The sequence below is a fragment of the Thunnus thynnus genome, chromosome 8, assembly GCF_963924715.1.
Source record: "Thunnus thynnus chromosome 8, fThuThy2.1, whole genome shotgun sequence".
NCBI lineage: Eukaryota > Metazoa > Chordata > Actinopteri > Scombriformes > Scombridae > Thunnus > Thunnus thynnus.
This window is the reverse complement of record NC_089524.1, coordinates 25,053,982-25,072,849: the sequence shown is the minus strand read 5'-3', so window position 1 is coordinate 25,072,849 and position 18,868 is coordinate 25,053,982. Positions and strand designations below refer to the sequence as shown.

Sequence of the window (18,868 nt, the reverse complement as noted above, 5' to 3'; positions counted from 1 at the left end):
GGAAGCCTGGTGACAGGGCACGAGGCCGGTCATGAGTCAGAGGGAGTGAGTGGCGTCCTGTTACTGCATCTGTCTGTCAAGAGTGAGACGACACACTGATCTGCTCTGGGCATGTACAGTGTGTTTGACCTTTGTGTCTGATGTTTTATCACACAGATATACTTTAAGATAGAAACATACATGACACACTTTTCAGCCTTCGCTTTGGATCACAATCACAATAGAACAAAGTCAGTCAGGCTCATGTAAGGAGCTACTTTATTTATGAAACCATGGAAGACACAACAGTTGTGCATCACTGCCATGTTTGTTCTCTTGTAGGTGTGTCGGTATGTGTGTGTATATTAGATAACATGTAGGTTTGTGTGTGTGTGTGAGTGAATGTCAAGGGGCAGGACTAAGGGGGGCTGCCATTATGTGAGTACATTAACTCCGCTAAGGTACACAGAAACAGGGTGGAGTGGATTAACACGCTCTGCTGATACCACAGAAGCAACGGCCCAGCAGAACATGATACTGTCAGAATGAAGACATGATACTCGCTGATCTTCATCTATGAATAATCGATGTGTAAAAGGTTGTAAACATATTAAAGGATAAGTCTGGTTATGTTTGACTTTTTTTTCAATGATTCTACTAACAGATATTGTCTACAAATTAAATACTGTAGCTTATTCCTCTGTGTCATTGAGCTCCATGGTTGTCCAAAAACTATTTAAAACACATCACCGACCAGAACCGTTGCACTCGCTGATATGTTCCATCGTTGCCATGAAATTATTTAGCTGTCTTTAAATATGAAAGTTCCATTTTTGTCACCCATTTTAAAAGATTTATATCTTCAGTAGGTAGTAAGATTTAGCTTGAGTGCCATGCACAGCACTCCATTAAGAAACTGTATCCTGTGATGAATAAAATGTGTGTGTAATGTGTAAAAAAAAAGCATGCAACCCCAGAGCACACATACAAATACACACCCAGTATGACACTATAAAGAGCCTGAGACTTACAGCCTGAAAGATAGTGGAGCAAGATGGGAGAAGAGTTACAACCAGACTGAGTCACAGAGAGAAAAAGGGAAGGAAGAATTACTGCCTCACATAGAGGAGGAGTAGGGCCAGAGCTCAGCCAACATTTAATATATTCTGCTCTTATAAAAAAAAAAAAACCCTTTCACTTGTCATTATTTAGTCCAGGGATCCTCCAAAGAAAAATAGAGAGCTGTAAAGATGTATAGCAGTGATGGCCTCCCCTCGGCTTGGGATCAGACCGGCTGTCTGGCTCTTGACAGCAGACACTGCACCCCTCCTATTAAAAAATAAAGATGTTTCACTGCTCAACCTGGAGCACACACACTCTGTACGTGCACACACTCACAAGCACATTGTCACAAAGGCAGCGAACATCCATGCAGCACTTACCCACGTGCTGCACTCACAAGACCGTACAACACAAAAACTCCAAATATCAAATATCCATGATACACATTGCCATGTAAACTCTTGCGCACACACACACACACATGCACAGGGATATACACACTTGCCTCTGGAAGCTGACACTGTTTGCAGCGTAGAGGGAGGAAAGTTACATGAATGATTCTGATCGCCAGGCTTTACCGAGGCAGTTATCTGCGAACACGATCCACCAAGGCCATTAAGACAGCAAACCCATGACAGAGGTAGCAGACAGACCGACACAAACTGATCAAACAGGCTCCTCCAGGCTGCTCTGTACTGTACCTTCAATAATCATACATCAAACTGAAGATAGATAACCATGTCTGACCACAACAGCTCTGAAATTAACAACTGAGCGGGAGGATGTCAGTGCTGTCATTTTTCACTGTCAACTTGTTATCCAATCACAGTCAGATGATATAGCTGCCTTGACTTCTCAGTTGCCTTGATTATCTTCAGGGATGGCAGTCTTGGTCTGTGTGTGTGTGTGTGTGTGTATTTGTGTGTGTGTGTGTGTGTGTGTGTGTGTGTATGTGTGTGTGTGTGTGTGTGTATGTGTGTGTATGTGTGTGTGTGTGGATTACCATGAGATTTTGTACAGACATCAGTGGTCGCCAGAGGATGAACCCTTTTGATTTTGGTGATCCAATGGCGTTTCATCTAAGGCCACCTGCAGGTTGACATTTGTGGTTTTGAGTGAAATATGTCGATAACTATTAGATGAATGTCCATGAACATTTGAAACACATTCACGTAGCCCTTTACTTTCCATATAGCGCTGTCATTGGGTCAAAATTTTAATTTGTCCAGTATTTTGGTTTATGGCCAAAAACTGCAAAATTGACATTCTCATCAGTCTTGGCTGTACTTTGCATTGTATAATGTTAATGTTCACTCTTGTCTAATGAAAAACAGGCAGGAATCAAGTTGGTCATAACACTGTTCTTTCCCAACCTTAACACAAAGTCATGTCATGTCAACTTGTGTCCCCTCGCCACAGGTTGCTTGTCTATGAATGGTGAGAATCGAAGACTGATTTTCACTTCTTAGGTTGTTTCATTTGAAAACTCCTCAGAGGCCTAAAGAGGTAAAACTATACAGTCTTTAGTGTAAGTAAACTAAATTTTCTATGATAGAATTTTAAAAAACCCCATAATATTATTTCTTATACCCTGGTAATCATCTAACAACCCCACAGATTCACCTTGCGACCCACAGGTTTAAAACCACTGCTTTAAAGCTCAATCTCATAACATCTGAGAGAACAGCATTAAGGTGGTTCATTAGGTATAATGATAGTCTCACTGAAAGCCAAATGACCTCTGTGTGACCCTTGAAGAAAACTGGCTTTAAAGCATCTATACTGTGCACAAAAGTGTAGCTAAATGATCAATAATTATGCTCTTGTGAATATTTAACCTCTTAACCCTCCTATTAGAAGCAGGGTCATTGTATATATTCCTTTCTACTCATTTCTTCATATTTTTTTACAATCATTTGGTATATGTTGGCATTAAAACAGAGTTGGAATGGCAACTAATTTACCACTTGGCATTACATATAATATTTCTTAATTTCATTTTTCACCATAAACCAAATGTCAGCTGTTTTTGTTTCATTGAATGAGACAGTAATGAGACACTGGCAACAAGAGGTGGCAATCAGCATCCTTGCAGTCTCCTTCCACGTCCACTATTCAGACAAAAAAAGTGACGCACATAGATGTGGACAGCCGACTTCACCGCCTTCCCAAATTAAAATGTGCGTATGCCAAAAAATTAATAACTGAGCACGCACAATCCAATTTGAATGCATTATGTTATCAACAAACCGCTGGGGGACAGAATGAGGAGAAATTAGCCACTGGACCACATGAGATAAGGCCTGTTAAATCTGTGCTGCTTTCAGGCAAGATTATGATTGACTTGTATTTTACGCACACGCGCGCACACACACACACACACACACACACACACACAGAGAGAGAGAGAGAGAGAGAGAGAGAAAGAGAGAGAGAGAGAGAGAGAGAGAGAGAGAGAGAGAAACTATCATCCTTCATTTCTTTGAGTTCCTTTGGCCGGACAGACGGTCTGCACTCTGGATGTCTGGCTGGTTATCTCGAGAGGGCAACACCTGGTGACGTCACCATCGCAAATTACACCATTGCCAACTGACACACAACACACACACTACATCTGTGTGTGCAGACCTGCAGTGTGAGCGCGGACGGAGAGACGGAGAGGGAGGGAGCGCAGAGCGAGAGCGCATCAGTACCGCGCAGCAGAGAGCGACGATCACACAGAGCCGTCTGAGCGGAGTGGAAGGACGCACTTTCCATCGCGCTCTTGAGAGAACCCCGACTTGTCTGCTGGACAGAGGTACATATCAGACCCACACACACTCAGACAAACACAGTCAAGGACATATGTGAGCGGTGTGCGTCTCTGCTGAGTCTACATCCAGGATTCAGGAATTTTTGCGCAGGTCATGGCATTTGTTTGGTAACTAAATGAAGAATGCACTCTGCTGGCGACAACTAATTCACAAAGATGAGTCACCAAGCGGGTGGTCGCCAACACTCAATGGTCCGCTGTGGTTTCTTCAGGAGGGACAAACTCCGGTAAGCTGCTCGATTCACGCCCGCAGAGCGATAAGCGTCTCTCGGTCACCTTCTGAAATGATGTCTTGTGGCGACGTGCGTGGCGCGCCAGAGTGCGTGTGAGTGACTGACCGATAGTCTTTCTGAGAGAGAAAGAGAGGCTGGATATAAACAGCAGCCAGGCTTTCAGGCAGCGACAGCCAGACACCCAGGGCAGCCATCTCGCCCCTCTCACAGCTCCTCAGACCCATGCAGGATGCCCGGAGAGCGCCGGGGAGTCCTGGTCCAGCTCAGCCCGAGTTCATGACGCTCTGGGCGGCCTCGTCATGCGTCTCTTGCCCGAGCCCAGCGCCCAGTCCCTCCGGCTCCTCTTCCTCTTTATCTTCGTGATGGGGGTGGCCCCTTCACCGGCTCTCACAGCCGGCTGCCCCGACAGATGCGTGTGCGACGACCAGCTGGTGGTCCAGTGCGCCGGGCAGGAGCTCACCCTGTTCCCTAATGACCTGCCCCTGGCCACCCGGCAGCTCATCATCTCCAACAACCGCATCGGGGACCTTCCGGCGCTGCAGCTCAACTACCTGTCTGATCTGGTGTATCTGGACTGCAGCAACAACTCTCTCACCGAGATCTCCGAGTCCACCTTCGGGAACTTGCGGAAACTCGCCTATCTGGACTTGTCGTTCAACACCCTGCTGCAGATCGAGGACCGGACTTTCGGGCCCCTGGCGTCACTGGTGATGCTGCGGCTGACGGATAACCCGAGTCTGGGGGAGATCCACCCGGATGCCTTCTCGGAGAACATTGCTCTGCAGGTGCTGGATGTGAGCCGGAACAACCTGACGGTCCTCAACATCAGCAGCCTCATCGCCCTGCCTGCTCTCCGGTCTCTGGGGCTCAGCGGAAACCCCTGGAGGTGCGACTGTGACACGGAGGACCTCTGCCTCTGGGTGCAGATAGAGGGCTTCAAGTTCCAAGGTGAGGATGGGTGGAGTTTGATAGATGTTCAAAACACACAGAACCATTTGGGGTAATCTAAACGGTCAAATATGGGATGATTTTTCTTTTAGATGATCATTAAGGACTTGATCTTAAAAGAAGCATATTTCTGAAAAACAAAAACACATGCCGCCTGCTTTCTTTGCCAAAATCTGGCCTGTTCAGATAGCAACAGTCACACCTCTTGCAGGTGGTCTCCTGTTTGTTTGTTTGGTTCTGGAAGCAGGATCCTGTTGATGGCCAGTTTCCTGACAAATAAATAAAATGTTGCTCTGCTGAGACTATTCGCCAAAGACGCTCCAAGGTCTTATCATTTGTTATTGTCACATCAGCTCATTTAGATAATTTGATTGTGGGCGCTTGGGCCATTTAGTCCCTGATGGTGGGCCACTTACTACACTGTTGCTCTCCCTTTATTTTGTATGCACATACTTATCTTACACACACACACACACACACACACACACACACACACACATACACACACACACATACACACAGTGCCATGTGCTCTCCCACAGATGCACAGAGGCTCTCTCTTTCCTAGGCACACACACACACACACACACACACACACACACACACACACACACACACACTCAGAGTCCAGAGCTAATGGTTTGACCTTAGAGTCAGAGCAATCTGAAGATTTCATTCCCCTGCTTCTCTCTGCAATAAGATCTCCTCAGACTGCCCTTCACGTCTCAATAATGTGTCAAGTTTAATCCAACAAATCAGCAGACTTGTGTTACATTTACTTGGAAAACAAAAGCCACCTCCGCCATCCATTCTTTAAAGCGTCAGGGATTGAATTAAAAATCAGTAAGAGAGGGCCTCGTGACCTTCTCAGCGAAGGCAAGCATAGGTGATCTTTGCTTGTAAATGTTAATGGAGCTTAGTTCTAAGAAGGTGAACTGGGTGAAGTGTTGTAACAACATTGGTCCTGCTTATAATAGCCATCTTAACAGTCAGTGTGCATCCCATTGATCTTTCTGCATTGTCTGTCTGGGTCCTGAGGGCAGAGATAATGCTTGTGCCCTTTTTGTTTTTTTTCTGGCTAGCCCCTCACACACACACACACACACACACACAAACACCTGTATGAACACACAAAAGCTGTGTGCACCTGGGTGTGCTGGCGCTCCCACTGCCGTATGCTTTGGCCTTTCAGTCCAGATGGTTAATGATGGTGCTCAAAAAAGCTGGACTCCTATGCTCCCATTAAGGACAGAGTGTGTGATGTGTGTGTGACTCACTCCACTTAAGTGTGTGTGAGTCAAACTGGCATCTATAGGTTAGAGGAGACCCCAAAGCCAGGGCCTGTGGGAGACAGGAATGAGATTAAGGGACAAGGAGCTTGTGAGGAAGGCCACTCGAAGACAGCAGGTCCCCAAAGTTGTTATCCACCTTCACTTTCACTGAAGTACACTCAACAAATGGCACAAACATGAACACGCCAGCACATACACACACTCACACATACTTACTGCTCTGCTCCTTATCCCACCAAACACCAAATCCTCACATTTCTGCGGTAAAACAGAAAAAAAAAATATTGACAGAAGGGCTTTCGAATCGTAAGTGACACGACACAACACAACACAACACACGGCAGAGTTTTTGTGCTTTCAACATGCACACAGCTGTACTGGCTCTACTAAATCACAGCTGCAGTAATATGAAATCACAGCTATATCCCACATCACATAACACTTTTATATAAACGTGACAAAACCACTGTGCTCCCTCAGAAACACACAAAAACACGCACTCTGTCTCTCAGACTGACAAACCGTGTATTGATATGGCACTTATATACAACTACAGTAACCTGTTTAACAGAGGGAATGGGGTCAAGGGAGCATGTGTGTGTGTGTGTGTGTGTGTGTGTTAGAGCATGCAGTGTGTTTCTGTGGTCATGAATGCCCTCCGATGTGACTGCAGGGCTGTGAGTCTAATGTGCAGAGATTCCAGCTGTCGTTACCTCTCAGTGTGAGTATGAATCAGGTGCATGCAAGTGTGTGTGTGTAAGTGTGCAGTGTCTTCACATACTACTACATACTACTGCTAATGGGGAAGATTATTGGCAGAAAAGTCTTGTGTTTGTATGATTTTTTGTTACTCAATTTCTTTTTCAGTTCCATTTTTTTATATAGTTTTTTAATGCTTGCTTGTGTTTTCCTGTGTTTAAGAAGTCACTCAGTTTGTGTTTGTGTTTGTTTTAGACATGTGTCACTGAGAAAGGTTGACATGACTTGACTCTGGCAGCCACCAAAGTCAGAGTGTGACTTCAGGAAAGCAGAAAGATTGACAGATGCATTTGAGCTGTCTGTCCATAGGAAAGAGAGAAGAGAAACAAGAGGGAGAGTGATAGAAGAATGTGATATAAAGACAGAGTGGGTGTGTTTTTTGCCAATGCAAGTCAGGAAAGAGAAGATCACAGGAAAGCCTAAGATTAAACATCCTGAAGACGTTCATTAGGTTCTGTCTGAGCTGGTGTGTCAGGTGCCTCTTGGTGTGCCGGTTGTATGTTTCTTCCTGCTATGTAAAAGAAATCCCCCCTTATAGAGGACAAACAAAATTATGTTAACACTTGTTTATTACAAGAAAGGGAATCTCGAAAAATGTTTAAAATGTCAGTAACAAATATTGTTCTCATCTTTCAGCTCTTTTTTCTTTTTTTTTGGGGGGGGGGGGGGGGGGGGGGGGGGTGTTTAGGCAACTGCCCACAACCTTTACTCTTCTGGTTCAGTGTCACTGATCTCATCAGTGTTGTTTCCAGCAGCAGCCAGCTGTTTTCAGCCATAAAAAGCTCTATAAAACCACCATATGCCATTTGCTCAGCATGAAGCAGGCAACATTAGTGACCAGCCGGTGAGCACGGTGGAAAAGTGAGTAAATATTGGACTTATATTCACCAGGTGCACAGAAACTAAACTAGATGTGTAAACAGGCAACAGTTTGCTAACACGTATGATTTTTAGCTTGTTGTGGAGTTCTGCACCCAAGTAGCAAAAACACATGATAAATGCAGCTTTGAGTAAAAAAAACAAAGACTGAACATTTAAAGAGAAAATAGAAAATATTTATATTATTTGCTATTATTAAGCTAATAACAAATCACATCATGTAAACACTTTGTGAAAAAGGACTTTGAGTTTCATGGGATTAAATTACTGCTGAAAAAAATACTCATATTAGCCTAGTTTGCATGTCAATTAACAGTTTTAATTGACATCTATACTGAGATTAGTTTCGCCTGCACCACAGGCGTTGTTTGTCAGTACTTTTTGACTCTGTGTTGGCACATTTTCTGTGTAATTCCCTTTAAGTATTGCACTTTTCAGTTTGTTTAGGTACAAGTGATTTGGCTTCTTTGTAGTTCATGTGCAGATAAATACTGCTGGTTGGCAATGAGCCTTATATGAATGGGGCTTGTTTATTTCTAATTGCAATGACATTTTTTTTTAAATGTTCTTTTCCATGAGGGATCTATGTTATTTTGTCTACCAACATATTTATCGTCTCTTAGTGTGTTCCAAAACTTTCCAGTCCTGAGCACCTAAATGTTCTCCATCATCAACTCTCCACACACAGTATACATACATTTCCTCTCTTGTCATAATGGAATTTCAGCATGTCGAACGACCTGCTGTACTCACTGTAGGTCGATTTTGACAAGTGCTCGAACTAAATCCACTGAATGTTAAGTGGCTCGTCCCCCCGGCTGCCAGTGCTGGTGCTGTTGTGGCTCCAGTGTTGGAGAAAAGTATTTCTGGCTGCTTGTTGGTACCCTGGATGGCTCACAGACCCAAGGCAAACAGCCAAGGCACAGGGCCACACACAGGGCAAGAGTTAAATATTCATAAAAACAGAAACAGAAACAGGGGTCTGCGGGTTCACAGAAAGGAAGAATGGAAGAAACAAGTCAGGTTTTCACACCAAGTGAATCTGATATGTCTTTAATGAAAGTGAATTATAGATTATTTGAGATGGGATGAGAAGAGAGACAGGCTGAAATAATGTGACAAAAGAACAGAAGATGAAAAAATTTGATAAGACAGAAACTGAGAAATTGGCCAAACAGATTAAGATGGACTTTGCAACAGAGAGATACCAGATAGGGAAAAGAAAAACAGGCAGACTATAGAGGTGTTATCAATGGCCGGTGCCCCAGATCTGTCACTCAAATTCATTAAAACATTCATTATGACAAGGAGGCATCGGCTCAGTTTAATACAGGTAGACGATACATTATTTATCAGCTGGAACGATTTCTCAGTCCCATCTGGTGCAGAGAAGCATATCGAATTCAACCGGCCTACTTGTGTAGCATAGCCACCATATATTTTTATGTCTCTGTGCATTTTGCGGTGTGAGCTTGAAACCGAGATTGATGTGATGCTTGTGTGGGTGTGTTTGTGATGTGATCACCTGAGGCACGGAGGGGAGGTATTTCAAGTTGTGTGCATGACTCTGAGTGTGTGTGTTTTTGTGTGTGTGTGTGTGTGTCTTTTGGGGCCAACTGATATTCGAGCCAAGAGAATAAAATTGGAAACGAGAGAGGGGAGAGTGTGAAGATGACAGAGCAAAACTGAGAGAAATGGAAGGACATCGAGTTAGAAGGAAATGGAGTGATAAAGGCTGAAGGGAAGACACAAAGGGAGAATAAATGTTAACACTCCAGAGTGGGAATGAAAAAGTGGGAGGCGATAAAGAGAGCAAGACTGATAAGACCGAGCGATAGAGGGAAGAGGAGGGAGAGCTGTTGCTATCTGACCTTCACTCTCTCTCCACTCATCCTCAGCCAAAGGAAGACGGGATCATATGGAGAAATGATGGAAAGGAGGATGGTGTTAATCTGACTAATGCCGTATTTGAGAGGAGAGGAGTGTGAAGGCGTGTATTATTCAGCCCTAGTGGATGTGATGGAAAAAAGGTCAGCTATTCTTAGTCTTAGCTAACCCCAGTATGATGCGTTTAGCTGGTTAAACAGCGAGCTACTTGAGCGCCACTATAAGAGGAGGGGTCCAAAAGTCACACATTATACGCTTCTAGTATGCACAGTTTTGGCAATTTGCAGGTGAAAAAATGTCAAGGCTCTCAGTTGAACCTCTGAAAAATGTGGTTGAAAAGTGAAAGTTCTTTATATTCTCTATAACCATTGTTTCAATGTTTAATTTCAGTGTCTGTATTTCAAACTAAGTGTTGTGTAATGCACACCTGGGTGGCAGATGTTTAGGATAGATCATGTGAAAGAAAAGGCTGAATTAGCGTCAGCATTGTGTTTATTAGAGTTACCATGTTCATCAGATATCAAATTCACATCTTTACGTTAAAGCCATTGGGTAGCCACTTCCAAAACACTTGAGACAATTATCACATCAATTATACGAGCATATCCTCAAAAAGAGACAAACAATATATGTTGAATACATGTGCAACGCAAGTGTCCTATAGGCGCTTTAAAAAAGTAACTTTTCAACATAATTTTTAAGTGTTATAACCTCCAGACATCTTTTGACATGCAGATCACCAAATCAGTGCCTTATTTATTTAGTATTCATAAATAATCACTCAGATTTAGAGCTGCAACTGATGATTATTTTCATTATCGATTAATCTGACGATTATTTACACCATTAATCAATTAATCGTTTGGTCTATAACAAATTACAAAATGTCAGAAATATCAGAAAACAGTGAAAAATGCCGACCACAATTTCCTGAAGCTCAAGGCGATATTATCAAGTTGCTTATTTTGACCGTCCATCAGTCCAAAACACCAAGATGTTCAGTTTATTATCATATAAGACAAAGAATGCAGCAAATCCTCAGAATTGAAAATATGAAACTAGTAAAAATCTGGCATTTTTGCTTGAAAAATATTTAAACAATTAATTGTTTACTAATCATTTCAGCTCTACTCAGACTCTCTATCCAGTATCCAGCTTCCATGGGGAGGTCAGAGGTCAAGTTCAGCTACAGACCAGCGGCACAAGCTGGTCGGAACTGATGAATTTGTGCAGGGAAACCTCAGCAGGGTGGATGGTTGAGGAGGATTCATCAAAGATTGTTTGGTTGAAGGACGTTCTCCTTCACTGCATCACTCTGCGCACAGCCTGCTTGTGTGTACACAAAAATGAACAGTGGGCTTTGGATAACTCTTTGTGATCGGGGGGGTTTGAGGATAAGCTTGTGTCTATAGCTTCCACCTCCCCCTCTAAATGAGACCACAACCGCACTGATCACCATATGCATTGGCATAATTAATCGGCTTATAAATAGCTCTGTTCCCAGTTCACAGAACGGGCTCTCTGCCCCGCAGGTTAAAACCTCACAGCTCTGTTCATCTGTATGAGTGTAATGTGAACATACTGTATACATGAATCAAACCTGCTTTTTACAAGTCTGTAGACTGCAGGGCAACGACGCATGTGTTTGCATTCACAGTGTAGTCCAAATAGCCTGAAAAAAGTGATTGCTATTCCACTGCTCATTGCTCTTTTATGTGTGTGAGAGACAGAGAGGAGTTGGAGGAAAAACGGAGTGAAGTTCATGAAAGAGTCAGCGATGTTTTTCAGCAGCTTCTCGCCCCAAACTAGCCCCTCCTCCGGGGAGGGGATGAGCCCTGCTTTCTGTCAGTGTGTCAGCGTTGAGCTTCCCGACCATTCAGCTGATGATTTGACACGGAGACTGCAGCGCTCTGGTGGCGGCAACACACAGAGCCGCTCACACGCACTCATGCACAGAGACAAATGTTACAGATGTAGGTGCACACAATAAACACAACCATTTGTGCTCCCTTTGGTTCTCTTTTATATAAAATAGGAAAACATCAAGATTCCCATCCACAACTCCTCGAAAACTCTGCTTGTGTGTGTAAGGTGTTTGTCAAGTGCAGTGTGTGCTCCTATTTTCAGTATCTGTAAGTAAGTTAAATGTTACATGTGTGTTTATTCCTCTGATTGCTGATGTTTATTTCCTCCAGTAGTATTTTTGACCTTATAGCCCTTGGCCTGCAGTGTGTCAGTGGGCCCCAGGGCTTTGTCTTGGTCAGTGGCATACTTCATAACACAGCCTGCATAGTGTCACACTGACACCACTGACCACAAGCCTGGTAATATTACCATAACACAGTGACATCATGCCATACACAGCAGAAATAAGACGGGCGGTTAGGACAGATAGGTGACCGCCATGCTCTGCTTCCAGCAAGATGCAGACAACAGTGACATCTTGACCAACTACAGGATCACAGTATCATAGTGCAGGGCAAGAAGGGAAATTTGTCTCCAAAGAGGGAGAGTGGTAGAGAGGGCAGAGTGGTTGTCATCCTGTATCCATCCTGTACTGCAGGATTTAGGGAAACTGTAGTGCAGCAAGCATGGAAAAAAGTATTTTCAAGGCTGCAACCACTGTTCCGAAACTGCTGGGATTAGACTGCACATTTGAGATATGTGAGAACAAAGAGGACACACACATCTTTCTCTATCTCTGTCTCTCACTCTCTCCCACTCTTTCAGTTTTTCTCCGTCTCTCTCTCCCTCTCTCACACACACACACACATACTCTCTCTAACCTGAAAATGTGCTGCGGTTTAGTTCCTGGTGTACTTGTCTCATTGTACGTTGGTATCTACAGAATTACAATATTGAGTGCTGCTCATGAAGAGACTTAAAGGAAGTTTATGAGGATTTTCATTTAATGACCAGGACATAAGCCAAGGCAAGTGAATATTAAGGTTAATTTTAGCTCAGGTTGGAAAGTCCTGGCAGAGACAGTAGCAAAACCTCTCAATTAAAAAGTTTGGACTCTTAAAAACACAAAAACCCATTTTACTGAGGATGTTTCTCCTTCCCTGTTAACTCAGAGACATAAAACTGGACTCCAGCACCTTTTATTTAGACAAGTTATTAACTGGAGGAAATTTTAATATTGGACCTTAAAACAGGAACATTATCATCTAACTCACAGAGACATATATTATTGAAGATTGAGTGAAAGATATACGGGCGGTGGAAAACGGGGACAAACACTGGAAATGTCAAGGGCATTCTACCAGAGTGATGTCTGAGTGTTTCCCCAGCCTAAGCAATGGGATGAGTGAGAAAACACGGGAATGACAAAGAAACAGACGGTGAAGGGAGACTGAACGGCGAGTGAATCATCCTGGCTGCCACCTTTTTCCTGTGTTCTCAAGTAATGCTCAAATTATTTTCTGATTGTAGGAGGCAATCATGAATTCTCTCTAAAAAGGAAAAATCTATTTGCAATTTGAAATTCAGGGCCTTTTTCAACCTCAATTCTGACTTGAGTTGTTGTTTATTATCTGCCAATACTGAGTTCTGATTCTACATTTTATGTTTGCCCACATAATACCTCTTCACAGCTTACACTTTAACCTAAACTTGGTACAGTCGAAGCGCGAATGCAATTTTTAAACAGATTTTTAACCAAGAATAGCACTTTATGCTTGTGGGATACCTACAAAATGTCACTGAGATGGAAGGAAGGTGAAGGATGAGAAAAGGATCAGGCTTATAGTAACAGATATAATCAATAAAAATATGGTTTCATCAGCCTCATTACTAATCAGGAGATCAGCTTGGGACATCCCTGAAGACACAGGACAAAAATTACATGAACATTAATAACTTTTGGACCAGGGAGAGAGAGAGAGAAGTTTTTTTTTTAATTTTTCCCTGGGTTTGAAATATTTTTATACCTCCAGCTACAGCTGCATTGAGGGATTGTTGCAAGGTGCATGACACAGTGATGGAGGACAAATGAGATCCAAACACCCTGAGGGACCTGTTTGTACAGTCACTGATTGTACCTCACTGTTCCAGCATGCTGCCATGAATGTTAGATCGTGCAAGGTGACCTCACAGCGACCTCATTGCACACACACATACATACACAAGCAAAAAAAAAAAAAAAAAAAAAAATCCACACACCTGGCTTGAGGCAAGCTTTGGCAGGGTAAGGAGTCTGAGCAGATCAGTTATCCAGCCCAGACTGTCACAGATGGTGAAAGAGAGTGACGGAGCGACGGCCATGTGTACTGATGGGCTTCACAGAGAGAGAGAGAGAGAGAGAGAGATGTAGGGAAATAGATTGTTGAGGAAGTGTGTAGAGAGAGAGGAAGAACAGGCACGAGGAGATGGAAAATAAAAAATGACAGCTTTGCCTCTGCGTGTCCTTCTACTGAGGGTGAGTTAAAACTGGGGTAAGATGATGTGTTGTCTGCAGTGGTGGAAAGTAAGTACATTTACTCAAGTACTGTACTTGAGATACACAATCTAATTTATGCTACTTTATACTTCCAGTCCACTACATTTCAGAGGCTTTTTCTTACTATACCACAGCTGTTGTTACTAGTTAGGTTTCAGGTCAGGATTTGACATAATAAACATATTATAACCTTATAAAATGCAACACATTGTTAAAGTGCTGAAGGGGGAAAGTTTCTCTGTGCTCATTGAAAATCTGAGTTAGACGTGTATCTTTAAGCATGATTTGTGACATCACAATGAGTTTTGATCCAATCGTAGTCCAGTATGTAAATTACACAAGTGTGATGTGGAAACTTGAAGCTTCCAGTGCACAGACACTGAGAACGGACTTTGCAGTGAAGGAGGAGACATCTTCTGTCTACTATTTACACTTTTGAAATGAAAAATATTCACATATTCATATATTCTGGGTTTTTCAATGAGTGGGAAGGAGAAGATGCCATTTTAAGAATTTTAACAAGGTCACTGAACTTTTTTTGTGGGAAAGAAAACCATATAAGTCAAAAATTATTATCAAAGTATTTTTATATAGCTTAAAACATGTCTGGAGGGGAGCTTTAAAGATTAAGCCAGTGGTTTCCAACTTCTTTGTCTTCTGACCCCTCACAAAAAAGCAGTTTCTTCTTCAGGCCCAATGTCATGTTTGGATGTCTCTGAGTTGTTAGCAGTTCCAGCAGTTTCCACATTTCATAGAAATAACAGTTTGAGGCCCAAAGAGAAGAAATGATCCAATATGTCAAGCAAGGTTAGAGACCAAGTCCAAAAAATGATTACAATTGTGTAGCAGAATTGATTTTTTTTACTTCTTCCCACCCCCGTTAGTCATCTCACGACCCCTCAGATCTATCTTGTGACCTTAAGAGGCGGCTGGACCTCTAGGTTTCACCTCAACCAGCTACACCAGTAAAGAGCTACTCACACAATCTAATGCAATAATATCCTTTAATATCAGTCAACAGGGCTGTTTGTCTACAGGAATATTTCTACTTTTGATACTTTAAGTACATTTTATACATTATGATATCACTTTTCAGACTTTAATACTTTTAACCTCTACTTTAGGAGATTGAATGCAGGACTTTTACTTCCAATGGAGTATTTTTACATTGTCATATTCATATTTTTACTTGAGTAAAGAATACCACTGGTTGTCTGAGTGTGTTACATGCATCTGTTGGTTCATCCTCAGTTCATCTGTTGCTACTGAATAACTGTACAGTAATCTCAGCACATCACTAATCACTAATCACCATAATGACTTGCATAATGTTGCCTGCTAACTCATTAGCCTAATGCCCCCTGGCCTTATACTTGCTATTTCTGCCCAAGGGAAATCTGAAGTTACACACACAGACATGTACACAAATAAACACAGACAAATACACCCATAAATAAACTAAAACAACCTCTGATCTAATTGTTCTCTAGACTTTGGACATAATCCTGACCTGTTATAACTTCTCAAGACCTCCTTACTAACAAACACACACACACACACACACTGTCAGATCACAGCAGTCTCGATCCATCGCTTCGACAGACCCAGTAGACATGACAACAGCATCAGCACAACTTGTCTCCTCAAGTCTGAGACAAAGCCTCCTGGTGAAGTGATCGTTACATTGGTATTGATCAGGTACCAAATCAAACCCCAGCAGATATGTTGTAGACATTTTCCTCTACAACAGAAAATGTCTACAACAAAAGGTTTTGTAAAAACCATTTAACACCAATGAGTATTTTTTAACCCTAACTGACATACAGCATACATAATCTGCTCAGTAGGTTAATCTGTCTGAGGGTTAATATGAGGTTAAATCCGATATAAGACACAATAGGCACTTAAGGGTTTGTGAAGAAGGATTTAGGCTCATTTGTGTACAGATACCAAACTGGGCTCTTTTGTTTCATAAGCCTTCGTTTCACAACAGACCTCCTCTGGTTCTTTCCTTTAAACTGATGCTGCTGCTCCTGTGAAGCCCTGGCAAGAAGTCTGAGAAGTATAGATCATATCTGACTATCCTCGCCATCCTTCCCCCATCGCTCATTTCCATGTTCAGACCTTTGGCTTTATTGGTAGATGAGTGCAGTTTAATTAACATTGTTAACAGCAATAATCCATCAGCGGACAGGACAGCGGCCAGATACAGCTCTCTCCCTTCCCTCCTCTCTCATCTTCTGTCTCCCCTCTGTGGTCAGACTCACTGCGTCTTCGCCTGTGTGTGTGGATGCAAATGTTTGCCAATTCCTCCTCCTGTCTGTTCTCTCTGTCTCTTTTCTGTGTTGTCGTCTCTCTCCTGTCTTAAAAAGTGCCGCCTCAGTCCTCCTGTCAATCTCTTTTTCGGCTCTTGCATATCTATCATTGTTCACAGCTAGGGGAAAAAAAAACCTTTTCTTTTGTTTTTGGAGAGCGCAAGCCACAATTAAGCATGCAGGGAGGGTGGGAGCGAAGGAGCATGGGAATTAGCGGTGCTGGTAACAAGAGTCAGATGAATTGATAGGAAGCTGCGCATTTTCTGCTCTCCTCTTGTCTCTGATCACACCATTAGATAAATACAGAGCAAGCGTCTCCCTCCTTCTCTTTTTAATACTCTGCAGTCATACTAATTAATGTATGTGAGGGTACTGTTTATGCTAATACTGCAAAGGCACTGTAGCAGAAAGAAAAGGGCATGTAAAGCACTGCTGAAGGCGCCGCAGCCGACCCCGACCTCTGACCTCCCTGTGAATTTCTCAATTAAAAACACAGATAAACACTAAACTGTCTCTCCATGTGGTCGACTGTCGTCCTCATGGCTGATATCATATTCCTCATTATGAGCAGCAGATGTTTTTTTCAGGAAAACACACTCATCTTCTTATCTCTCTGCTGCTGCAGAATGATTTGTTAGTGTATAATGATGTGCATGAGGGGGTGGAAGGGGTTTACGTGTCAGAGGCTTGCAGTCAAGTCTAGTCAACTTTCTGTGCATGTGTGCGCTGGTGTGTGTGTGTGCAGCATAATAATGTTGCCATGTCCTAGACACCAAAGACCTACATTACTCAGAGGAAATCTATGTCTCTTGGGATCATTTATCAGAGAGGTTATCTCTGCATTGTTAACAGCTGTTTGTGTGTGTGTGTGTGTGTGTGCGTGTGTGTGTGTGTATGTGAGTCCTGGCTTTAGTTCACTGTACACCTTTTTTTCTGGAGTAATTATGTTTTTTTTTTTCTCTGCCCTTCATCTTCAGCCATATAGACACTGCTCCCTTTTATACCATATCTTCTCTCATTAATCCATGTCTCCTCTCTATTTACTTCTCTTTTCCTTCCTTCCTCCTTCTCTCCTTCACCTCCAGATGAGGGCCAGACAGTTTGCCACAGTCCCCCAGAGCTGGCAGGCCAGCGGTTGGCGGAGGTCGGCATGCAGCTGCGGGCAGAGTGCCACCAAGGCTTGGGCTACTGGGACTACCTCTTCTTCATCGCCATCGGGTTTGTCATCTTCTCAGCCGGCACGGTGTCGGCCTGGGTGATGGGCGTACTCATGGTGCTGTACGAGCGCTACAGCAAACGGAAGAGCGAGGAGCTGGACAGCGATGACGAGGACGATAGGGGAGGGATGGGCGGAGGAGGAGGAGGAGGTGGAGGAGGGAACCAGGGGAACGGGGATCTGAGCAAGCCTGGCATGCAGGTGTGAGACTGACATGAAACAACAGAAAGAGCGGATGAGATTGATGAAATGACACGACATGGAGAGGGAGGAAGATGTGATAAGTGGACTCTGAGACCAAAGGCTCTGCAACGAACCAAGATCTGACTGTTTCTCTTTGTTACAGGTTTAGATATTGCAATATGCTCCTAGACATACTGGACAGAAAGTGTGTGTGTGTGTGTGTGTGTGTGTGTGTGTGTGTGTGTGTGTGTGTGTGAGAGTGTGTGTGTGTCTGTAACAGAGACAGAGAGACAGACAGACAGAGACAGCAATAAGGATGACTATGCCTTCACTTCAGGAGTACAGAATGACCTCTGAGATTATTGAGAGCAATAACCCCCCCCAGCCCCCCCACACACAAACACACACGCACGCACACACACACACACACACACACTCACTGTCCGTCTCAGCACAGATACTCAACGGAGCTGGTTTCTCTGAGTGGGCAGATGTACCTGCGTACTATGTGAAGTGCTCTTGAGTAACATGCTGTATGATGATAACAAGACATGTTATGTAAGTGACACACACGCGCACACACATATGCACACACACATATGAACACACATATGCGCGCGCGCACACACACACACACACACACACACACACACACACACACACACACACACACACACACAAAAGAGAACTGGGGGTCACAAAGAGAGTGATGCCTTATCTCTGCTACAGTAAAAAGGGAAAACTAGTAAATTTCAGTATTAAAATGTGATTTTCCTGAACGCCTTAAGGCAACTCACTTGAACTAGTGAACAGTCACTGTTGTCTCCTATTGACAGAATCTGTCCAGGATGAGCAAAAGTAC

General features: G+C 43.2%; 1 protein-coding gene across 1 annotated transcript; it reads left to right on the top strand.

Moving 5' to 3' along the window:
• The first annotated feature begins 3,643 nt into the window (after positions 1 to 3,643).
• Positions 3,644 to 18,421, top strand: LOC137188060 (leucine-rich repeat-containing protein 52-like). The gene is made up of 2 exons (XM_067597436.1): positions 3,644 to 5,034; positions 17,693 to 18,421. The coding sequence occupies exons 1-2, from the start codon at positions 4,386 to 4,388 to the stop codon at positions 18,028 to 18,030; spliced, it is 987 nt and encodes a 328-aa protein (XP_067453537.1). The 5' UTR covers positions 3,644 to 4,385; the 3' UTR covers positions 18,031 to 18,421.
• Positions 18,422 to 18,868: the final 447 nt, after the last annotated feature.